An 11,425-nucleotide genomic window follows, 5' to 3' on the forward strand; every position below is an offset into this window, starting at 1 on the left:
GATATTTATAGACTATTAGCGACGTTTGTATTAAAACAGTCGCTAATAGCGACGGTTTTATATTAAATCGTCGCCGATTTAAAAATTTGCGACGGGTAAAATAAAACCGTCGCTAAATATAGCGACGATTATTGCTAAATTGTCGCTAAATTTGGCGACGGTTATTTTAAACCGTTGCTAGTTTTAAATCGACGACGGTAATAAAAACCGTCGCTACTACTGTCGTTAAATTTAAATCGGCGACGGTTAAGTAAACCGTCGCTAAATGATGGCGCACCCATTTTCCACAGCGTGCTTAAATATGCACGTCGTTAAAAAAAATTATTTTTTTTAAAAAAAATGATTTACTATTAACAGCGCACATAAACATGCACGCCGTTAATAATATTATTAACAGCGTTCTTTTATTGTGCGCTGCGAAAATTGCATAAGTTATTAGCAGCTCACATATAACTGCACGCTGCGGATATTACTATCCGCAGCGTGCTTTTAATGCACGCTGTTAATACTGTCAAGTGCAATAATATTAATAGCGCACATATAGATGCACGCCGTTAAAAGTAATATTCGCAGCGTGCTTTTAATGCACNCAATATTTTCTTGATACAAATTAGACACATAAATACTCTGTGTTTTGTAATTGTCGTTGCATTTCAAAAAAATTTAAAAAATTTGTCGTTAAAAATCACTCTCATTTTATATTTATTATAGGAAAATGAAAATTTTTATTATGTATATGTTTGTTTTTTTGTGATTTTGACTTTTTAGTAATTTCAATATTTTCTCATACATGATGCTGATGGGTTACTAATAGGACTTTGATGTGGAGCTGACATCTGTAATGTCATATCAATACTTTCAATTAAAAAAAATACAACCCCAATTGCTCAAATCGGAAGATATATGAATACGACTGAATTTGATAAAATAGATGACAAAAAGCACAAATAAACAAACATATCAAACCAAACATAAAAAATTTTCCAATCATTTTTTAATTAAATTTATGTTTTTTTCTCTTTCAGTCACCTTAATGATTCAACATTATTTTTAACATTGATTTTTTTTTTCCTGTAAGTGATTTACGTAAACTAAGGAGAAATATATCCCCTATTTTCCCACAAGTCTTTNTATATTGTAAAATTTCAGTCTTGTTATTATATTTTTCAATTTTTAACAATTTTAGTCTTTTTATATATGACAGTAAGTGCCAAATCAACACAACACCATGTCGAAAAATGCTTAAATTGCGAAAAAAACACAATAATAATGATAAAGATAGTAGAATAGAACTAAAAAATTGACAACACATATAGAACTCTAAAATCATAAATAGTAAAAAAACATGACTAAAATTTCAATTTTCTTTTAACTTCCCATGTACACATTTCAGTGATTCCGATGTTCCCCCCTGTTAGGCTAGATTCATACATGTGTATGTGTAAGCTTGTAAAAATGCATGTATCGTGGTCATTTTGTGCAGAGTCAACTTGAAATCGAAACTAGAACTACATAATCTTCTTCAATCTTTTAAATTTTTATTTATTTATTTATTTTTGTATCGAGTCTGTAGATTCCAAGTACTACTTCCAACAAAGTGGTATCAGAGATTTAGGGTTTTTTTTTTTTTAAAAAAAATTTTGAAAAAAATAAATGACAAAAATGAGGCAGTGTAAATGCCACCATCATTGGCGTTGCCAAGAATATTGGCTGATGCTGCGATTTTTGCAGCCTTTTTTTGTTTTATTCTTTTTTAAATTTTTTTTTTTGAAATTTGAAACAATGGTCCAATTGGTTTTTAACATTTTGTTTCGATTATTGTAATGATGAGAAACTCTTGTATACCATTTACATATTTTTAAAATAAATAAATTTATTTATTAGTTTTTTAGTTTGCTGTTTTTAAAGTATTTTGACTATTTTATTGTTTAATAATAAATTTAATTATTGCTTACTGTTTGTATAAATAATTTGTTTAACACAAAAATTCTTGTCAGACAATCTCATGAGTCAATTTTGTGAGATATATCTCTAACCTGACTTAACTCATAAAAAAATATTAGTTTTTATGTTAAAAATATTACTTTCATGGTAGCTAGATATGAGTCGAGTCATCCTGTCCCATGAATATAGACATATGAGACGGTCTCACAAAAAACTTACTCTTTGTTTAATTACTTTTGTTTGTTTCGGTCTGGATGCCACTTAAAAGTCTTAATTACATCGATTAAAATAACGTAGCTTCCCCTTCTTAATTTTGCTCTCATAGTACTTAAGGGTGGTTAACTAATTGTCTAATTGTTTTTTTAAAGTATAAACTGGAAATAATTTACAGTTCAATATGATTTTGAGACCCAAATTTTCTGTGTGTGAATAATCTTGAAGCTGCAGGAAGAAAATTTAGTTTAATTAAGATGATCTTGACTAATTAGTTTAATTAAGATGATTAAATATATAAATTTAGTTTAGTGTAACAAATCATTTATTATATATTGCTTGTTGAAATTTATTTAATAGTATAATATAGATTTATTTAATTGTTATTTTTTAAGTGGTCGTAAGTACTTATCAATAAAGAATTTTTGCTTTTAGTTTTATTATCTTAAACAGACATTATGGATTAATATATATATATTTTTGTCGTTTTCAACACAAAACAGAATCCACCCTGCCAAAATTAGATATGGTAGCTATCCTTTGTTTGTGACCGAGTTGTAATTATCAGAACACAGATTAAAGCAATCTACAAACATACTCGAATCATTGTTTGTTATTACTTACAAACAAAACTTACGATAAAAATATACATATTAATAGGTACGCATCATGCAGCTTTAAACATCTCCAAAATCCCGATATTTCCACGAGTAAGCAGACCAGACCCTAAAAGATATAGGACGATCGACTTTTGCTGCAGCCCATATCGTCTCTTTCAGATTTCGAAGTTTAAATGGACACTGCAACCTTTTTCGTGTAGTTTTACTGGCCAGCATAAATGCATGCTCCACTCAAATATATAAAATAAACCCTTGTACGTTGTGTTGTTGCTTTCACCAATGAAAATCTCGGGATTTCGGCTTGTGTGAGAGAGACTACAACACATAGTGCTCTGTGGTTCTCTTGTAGTGTAACAGTGAGACTGGTTTTTTGGTAGAATCTTGTTGTTTTTTTCCTTGACATTGGGATTATGTTGTCTTAATGGGGAAATGGAGTTTAAGAGATGTAAATGTTTACAATGTTACCAATATTTGAATGAACAAGAAATGAAGAAAAGAAGAACTTGAAACTGCATTCCGGTGCTGTTCCGTGGTTGCGAAGAGATGGTCGATGGTTTTCAACAAACGAAGGGCTTCTTACACTTGATCAAGACAAATAGAACTATCATATTGCAAGCTTGCTAAATTTGATGATTATATCAGTTCACCACGAATTGTACGTTGGTTGAATGAAATGAGTTTAATCAAGTACCCAGCAATTGAATGTGCTCGACGAACACAGTTACACAAGAGTTAAAAAATTTCTGAACTTTTTAAAAAAGTCGTTTTCCTACTAAGGAGTCAAAACACCTTTTAAGGAAAATTGATACTGTTGCTGAAGCTAATAATTGTTGTTGAAATCTAATAATATTATTACAATCCTTCTTTAGGAAAATTATGGTTTAAGAAAATCATTACTTAATTTAATAGTGCGTATTACATGCTAATTTGAAAGCTTTTTGCACTAATACAATTTTATTGACATACTTCATCCGTGGTTAATTCGACGATTTCGAATCCTAAGTGATATATAGTAAACACCACTAATGAAGTAAGATACCATTTTATTTCATAATATTTATTTGCTTAAGTAATAAGGCACAAAAATAAAATTAAAAATTTATTTTCTAAATGCAGAAATAAAAAGGTGAACCGGTTTAAACTTTCCTTCATGTTTTTTTAACGTTTTCAGTTAACCATATATAACCGATTCAAACTGTTGACATTCAAACCTCATCTTTGTGTTCAAACTAATTTTTCAAAGCAATTTATGCTAGCCAACTTTGAAAACCATTCATGGTTTCACACTTTGACTATTCACATTTCACCAATCCCAAAATTTTTCCTGTAAATAGCCATACATGTGCATTCATTCAATCAATCCCAAGACAAACAATAAACAAGCAATTGAGTGTTATATAGCCTAATCATTTAGACAAATTTTAATACGTTCTATGGTTGCAGCATTTTCCGATCTTCCGCATCAGAAATAATTTTTTATATGATTAGAGTCATGTGACTTCCAATTTGAAAGTGAGATTGAATGCGTTATCCAAGAATAATTATTTTTGAAGTTCCTTGGAGTCCCCCTAATTGTTCTAGGAAGAGTTGTTGTTATCTCTTATTGTTATAGAAATGATTTGTATCCATTATTGATATAGTGGAGATTTCTTTTGGTGGACCTCGATCTCGTGGTTTTTTCTTAATTTAGATTTTCCACGTAAAAATTATGGTGTCATTTTTCTTCTTAATTGGCTCTTTGGTCTGAACTCTGTATTATCTTCATGTTTGCAGCAGAGTTATGACTAGTACTTGCTAAGTGTAATGTGATCAGTATACTTAAATATGTAATTAATTTCAAAACGATGTCATATATTCCATACATCACACTAGATATATATCATATTCATGAAATAGGATGATCGATAGGTTGTGAATGTCGGTAGTGAGGAATGTAAGAAAGTCTCCCGAATTCGCCTTTTAAAGACTTTAATTTCTTTATTGATATTTCATTTTCATGTTGAAACAAGAGAGACCAAAAATAAGAGAGAATAGATGTAAAGAAGTTGGGAGTAGGTAGAAATGGAGGAGCTTTGGGTTGAGGATCAGGATCGAAATTGGGTTTTATGAGGTGAATTAGTGAGTCATTTTAATTAGCACAATTTAAGTGTAAATATATACAACAACAAAAAAATACGAAGAAAAAGCTAGGAAGTTATGTTGAAGAGACGAAATGCAGAAAAGAATAATCTTAAACTTTGGAGAAAATTATGTTAAATTAGCATTTACTCACATGAATTATCCCAAATAAAATCGTATATACCAAATATTGTTTTATTAATGAATCAATTGCTAGTGTTTATCCATCATATCACTTTAACAATCAAAATATAAGTTATTATTTCATATTTCTATCATACCCATCAAATACAATATCATAATATTATAAATTGAAGAAAATATAGTTTGTAAATTGCATTTATCATTAGTGTGGAATATTTTTTAAAAAAATACATAAACCCCTCGATATTAAATTAAACTTCTTTTACAACTTTAGCTATATTTTTAAAAATCATGCACATTTAAGCGCCATTTGCAAAGGGTTCTCGTCTGATTTTAAAAAAATTTTGAAAATAAATTTTTTATTTAAGTGGTTAGTTTCTTGTTGATTAAGTAAAAGTAAAATTAATACTTGTAGTCTTAAATCTTAACTCTTAATAAATTCAAAGGTGGTGACCAACTGATTTCTTTCTTGCTAGGATATACGAAATTTACAGTCAATAAATCACTACAACAAAAATTCTATTTAACAAAAATCGTTGTCGTAGCCTAAAAAAATCCGCTCAAAGACAACAGTTTCTTTAAAACCGTTGTCTTTGATATATCTACGACAACGGTTTTTAAAAACCGTTGTCTATGAGCGTTTTTTTGGCCTACGACAACGTTTTTTAAAAACCGTTGTCTATGAGCGTTTTTTTTTGGACTACGACAACGGTTTTTAAACTGTTGTCGTATAAGCGTTTTTTTTCAAGCTACGACAACGGTTTGTAGAAAACTGTTGTCTTTCAACTGGTTTTTCTACAAATTTTGTTGTCAATATTAGATTTCGCGACGGCCTAAGTAAAATCTGTCGCTAAATTTAGCGACGGTTATACTATACCGTCGCTAATTTAAATATTGCGACGGTTTATTTATACCCGTCGCTAAAATTTGCGACGGTTTTAAGTAAAACTGTCGTCGATGTAGATATAGCGACGGTTTTCCAAAAACGGTCGCTAAATTTAGCGACGGTTTTTGTATAACCGTCGCTACATTTAGCGACGATTTTATTAAACCGTCGCCGATCTATAATTAGCGACGATTTATATTTAACCATCGCTAAATAAAGCGACAGTTCTTATAAAAGCGTCGCTAATTTTAAATCGGAAACAGATGAAAAAATAACTGTCGCTAATTGCGACGGTTTAATCAAAACCGTCGCAAACTGTCTATAAATATCCCAACCCTCAGTCCATTTTCTACCCTACCACTTCACAACACTTAAAATTTTTCTCACTTACACAATTTTCATTTCGTTTTTCTCTTTAAAGATTAATAAATTTTTACCACTTCACAACACTTAAAATTTTTCTCCCTTACACAATTTTAATTTCGTTTTTTTAAAGTTTAATAAATTTTTAAAATCAAGAATATAATATTTTCGACTGAAATTTTTTTTATTTTACTGACAAAAATAGCGACGGAAAGCATAAAACACCGTCGTTAATATTAGCGACGAAATTGAATTAATACCGTCGCTAAATTTAGCGACGGTGTATAATAAAAGTCGCTCTTTAGCGACTATTTTAATTACGACCGTCGCTAATTTTAGCGACGGGTAACGATGATTTCCGTCGCAAATTTATTTGCGACGGTTGTTTAAAAACCGTCGCAAATTGTAACTACAACAACACTCTAGAACCGTTGTCTTTTAGCGAATTCTTTAACCACATGACCTTTAACAACGGTTTTGTATACCTACGACAACGGTTTTTCACCGTCATCTTTAGACGTCTACGACAACGGTTTTTCACCGTTGTCTTTGAGCACACCCTTTAACCACAGGGCTTCTAACAACGGTTTTAAAAGGCCTACAACAACGGGGAAAAACCGTTGTCGTAGGCCTTTTTTCTTGTAGTGAATATAATTTTATCAAGAATATCTAATTCTTATGTATTAAAATTTCAGCTTGAATTTTGCTATGTTGTTATCATTGGGGCACTGAAATATGGACAAAAGGCCAGATCTTGGATAATCGCACAATCCAGCTTTACCTACATAACAGAGGCTATTCAGATTTCAGACTATTATATATATACATACATATATACATATATACATATATATACATACATATATACATATATATATACATACATATATACATATATGTATATATGTATGTGTATAAGCACTAGGGAATTAGGCCTTGTCGCGCATAGAGTTGACCTGCCAATTAGAGAGCTTATATTTGTTCATTTACATGGAGCCTATTTTTGCATTCGTAGGCAGCTCGAAATTCAACTGCTGCAGCTTTTTGGCCGAAATTTGCTTAACTCTGCAAATATTCTTAAGTAGCTAGCTAGGCTGTGTGATTTGTTGTCTCTGTCTCTAATTTTTCGTTTTTGTTTTTATTTTTATTTTGTTTTAAAGAGTAAAACATTACATTACGACTATCGAAACCCTAGCTAGAGTTTGATACTTTTGGCTAATTAATCTTTCCCAGCTAGTAACTTTTGCCCCCACTCACACCTCCACAAAAAAGAAGAAATTATTACCAATACTGTAAAATAAACCCACATTTACTGATGCTCTTGCATTGGCATTTGGAGTGGATACAACTATATCATAGTCAATTGCCATCAAGAAGAATGGGAGCTAACTAAATACTATACAAGACGAAGTGTTAATTAACAAAAGGACGTCGTGTATTGAACCGAGAAAATTTGTAAATATTCCATCCCGAGGGATCAAGGAAAGCAAGTAAAAAAGTTAGTCACTTCCGAGAACAAACTTGTCAATTTTTTTAAAGAACACTAGCGATATTTAGTTTTTTTTTATTAAAAAAGAAAAATTCACCAAACCCATTCTTGCCAATCTCTCTAGAAAAGCTTATAATTAATACTGCATGCAAATAATTTATATTAATCATTTTCATCAGCCAATAACGATATATGAAGTATCATTTGCTATAATAGCTAGCTGATAAAATGTGAGTCTTGTTTTAGTACAAAATATTATGTAATACATTAATATAAGTTCCACATATTTTGAATGATACGACTTAGTTCTTTGAAATTACTTTTATATTAAAAAATTCTAAGTAATATTTTTGTTTATCAAAAAATTCATTATATCGTTTTTCCACACCCAAATTCCAAACCACAAATCAATTAAGGATTTCACAGTTTTTCCCAAATTACTCTGGATTGAATTGCTTTAAGAAACTAAGTTTTAGCAAGAAACGGTTATGAATCATATGTTTATCTGATATTTACATAAACAGTAAAATAAAATGTTTATCACTTTTCTATATGATAAATAAAATAATTATATTAAAATAAATGAATGAATTTAATTTAAACATATATGCATTTTATAATAACATCTATCAAAATATACTTAATATTTTCAAAACAATTTATTTCTTGATAAAATTACTTATCTGATATTAATTCACTAAAATTTGGATGATAACTTTTATGCTACACTTCTTGATTATTTTAGTTGCAAGGAAAACTATTTTTTTTTTAAATTACGCAAAGAAATTTATTTTTATGTGTATAAAAAAAAATAGAACTTTGACAAATTAGTTTATTGGTGTATCAACACTAATCGCCTCAGTGAACATACAATATATATTTATATATATAAAAAGAAATATAAATGACAGTAACGATAAACGAAGGAAATGGCTTCATCTATTACCATTGAATGATTCCAATGTGAATGGCATCATCCACATTTCGGAAAAAACAAAACTTGTCTCTTTTTATATCCGCATTGAATTTGTAAGTTTGCTTGGATCATATATTTCTCTTTCAGTGAGTGTGCCTTGTCAACACCAACATAAAAACACTTCCCACTCTCTCACCAAAGAAACAACACAAACAAAACATTAAGAAACAAATATACGTAGAATCCTTCTTGAAACTGATTGATCATCAAATCTTCCAATTGCTCCAATCTTGTCCCTTTCTTATCTCCGGCCCCAGTTGAATCCCTCTTCTTGATTCTGCAGTGTCATGTCTCTAACACCTCCGCCATGCCCCACCGGTGCTCCGATGCAGGTGTAGTTGCCTTCATTTTGGGCTGCTCCGAATGACGGATTCGAGAGCACATGGCCCACATAGTACTCGTTTATCGGTGGTCTGGAAGGAAACGGCAGCAGACGCTGAGGAGAAGTGTACATAGGTGGTGGCGGTGGTATGAGTGGTGAGGATGCGGGAAACAATCTTGTAGGGTATATGGATCTGAAAGGCAAGGATGGATCGGACATGTTGGTTGGTTGATGATGGTATCCTCCATGTTGCATTGCTTGCCCATTGCTATATATATAAAATTACCAACAAAAATATAAATGCAATGAAAGAACGTTATTTTATTTCAAGTACCTAAATTATAATTAAGCGACATAGCTGGTTGGACTTTAAAAATATATATATACCTTGAAACATAGCCTAAGTGATGGGTAGTTGGGGCTAAATCATTACTGAAAACCAGTTGACGAGCCTTGTTCAATGTTTCTGTCTCCCTTTCTGGTCAAATAATAAACCACAAGCAAAAATTGATCATTATTAATAAACGATCTTTTTTTTATCAAGATTCGGGTTCAATCCCTGCAGCTAGCTATAATATCCCCTCTCCAATGCAGTAAAAAAAAGTTTATTAATAAAAATCTCAACCAAGAGTCACTACGATAATGGTAGGGATCACTTGAAAGAAAATTTTCTAATTTGATGTAATAAATTTCCCAAAGAGTACATGACTGATTGACGAAATTTTCGAGTTGGACTTGCGTATCATTCCAGTACATAAGTATTTATTTATTCATTCAATAATAATGTGAGAAGAAAAGATTGACAAAGACAGTGCTTCAATAAACTAGGAATATAATACCATTGCCCAATACAAAAAGAAAAAAAGAAGAAGAAAAAGTGGGAGCATAATATCACAGTATAACGAACTTTGCTAAAATTCATGTTTGCAAAGAAAACATGCAGTTGTATGCATATATAATTAAATAAAATAATATGATGAAAATGAAAAGAAGAGTTTGCCTTGGCGGTGGCGGTTCATGTGTCCCCCAAGAGCTTGAGATTTGCAGAACTTAAGGGAACAAAACCTGCATTCATACACCTTCCCACACTCATCTTTTGCTTCCTTAGCGCCGTTTTTCTTTTTCCTGTAGCCTCCTCCTGCAACTATGCCATTTAAAGCAACTTTGATGAGACCCATCTTATGCCTATACTTCAACCCTAATTTCATCTAATTCATTAATCATAATTATTTTCTTTTTTACTTCTTGTCTTGTCAATGTTTTTTTTTACTTTCTAGGGTTTCGATCTCACACTCACATTGCCAAGAAAAAATGGGTTATCTTTTTGATGAAAACAAACAAGAAAATCTTATTGATCTAGCAAAAGATATTGATTTCATGTTGGAATCAAGATAAAAAATGGTGGTCGTGGTTGTTTTTTCTTTATTTTCTCTCTTTCATAAAATTCAAGAACCCGCATCCAATAAAACAATACTAAAGACAAAGCCATGTACCAGCAGATGAAGAGCTATCTTCAGAGGTCTGTTTGCCGTAATCTTCCGGTAAGTTATTAAGATCTAATGGATTTCCCTCTGATCTCCTGGAAAAACAAAAAACAGAAAGACAGAAGGTTAGCTAGGGACCAGTAAAAATTCAAATCAAAAGCAAGCTAGAAAACATTTAAAAGAGAAGATAAGATGCAGTTGTTCGGGGAGGAGTTTAGCTAATTAAGGTTTGGTGGGGTGAGGCCTACATAATGGAACGTCCGACAGAGAAAGACAGATGCCAAAAGATCAAAATTTATTCGGAGTGAACAATAATTCTGGACTTTCTTGCAGATGGGATTCAACTTAAGCTTGGTAAATTACAAGACTTTCAGTTTGGGACTGAAATTTAGAGGGCTATAGTTGAGTGATGGGTGAAGAAAAAGAAGGGTTTGAAAGTTCTCTCTCAGTTTCTTTCTGCCAAATACACTGGGAACAATTTCATTTTAATACCTCTCTCTCTCTCTCTCTCTCTCTCTGATACATCTCTCTCTAGAAAATTGAATGAACATGAAATAAAGAGGCAAAGGGTCTCGTGACTTTAAACAGGACAGAGTAAAAGAGAGGCTTGGTGTGCAGATGCATGGTAGTATAGTGCAGTGTAGTGTCATTTGGTTTGGGATTGAGAGAGAAGAGTGAGAGGGACGTTGCCTTAATCTCTTGGCTCGGCGTACAGTAGCTAGTTTTATTGCCCTGGAGCTAGCTACATAGTAGACTCATGATACCAAAATATATGTCCATACACACAAAATCTTGCAAAACTTAGTTTACCACTTCTTCTTCAGGAGAAAACTTGGCCTGGAGGATCATGTTGCGCCCCAAATGTA

At 31.6% G+C, this 11,425-nt stretch overlaps 1 protein-coding gene across 2 annotated transcripts; it reads right to left on the bottom strand.

Moving 5' to 3' along the window:
• Positions 1-8,708: 8,708 nt before the first annotated feature.
• LOC140979467 (zinc finger protein JAGGED-like) lies at positions 8,709-11,155 on the bottom strand. Of its 2 annotated transcripts, none has more exons than XM_073444874.1 (5): positions 10,808-11,155; positions 10,569-10,654; positions 10,076-10,213; positions 9,463-9,553; positions 8,709-9,343 (listed from the first exon to the last, which is right to left on the bottom strand). In XM_073444874.1, coding segments are annotated over exons 1-5 (666 nt in total). In that variant the 5' UTR covers positions 10,810-11,155; the 3' UTR covers positions 8,709-8,994. The 2 variants fall into 2 exon arrangements, with proteins under 2 accessions (XP_073300975.1, XP_073300974.1); XM_073444873.1 differs by having other exon boundaries at positions 10,076-10,219; positions 10,808-11,152.
• Positions 11,156-11,425: the final 270 nt, after the last annotated feature.

The sequence above is a fragment of the Primulina huaijiensis genome, chromosome 6 (genome assembly GCF_012295235.1).
Source record: "Primulina huaijiensis isolate GDHJ02 chromosome 6, ASM1229523v2, whole genome shotgun sequence".
Taxonomy (NCBI): domain Eukaryota; kingdom Viridiplantae; phylum Streptophyta; class Magnoliopsida; order Lamiales; family Gesneriaceae; genus Primulina; species Primulina huaijiensis.

Coding starts and splice junctions, on each gene's coding strand:
- LOC140979467 (XM_073444873.1), bottom strand. Junction 10,220..10,568: donor AGATAGCTCTTCATCTGCTG/GTACATGGCTTT, acceptor TAAATGGCATAG/TTGCAGGAGGAGGCTACAGG. Junction 9,344..9,462: donor CACTTAGGCTATGTTTCAAG/GTATATATATAT, acceptor TTATATATATAG/CAATGGGCAAGCAATGCAAC.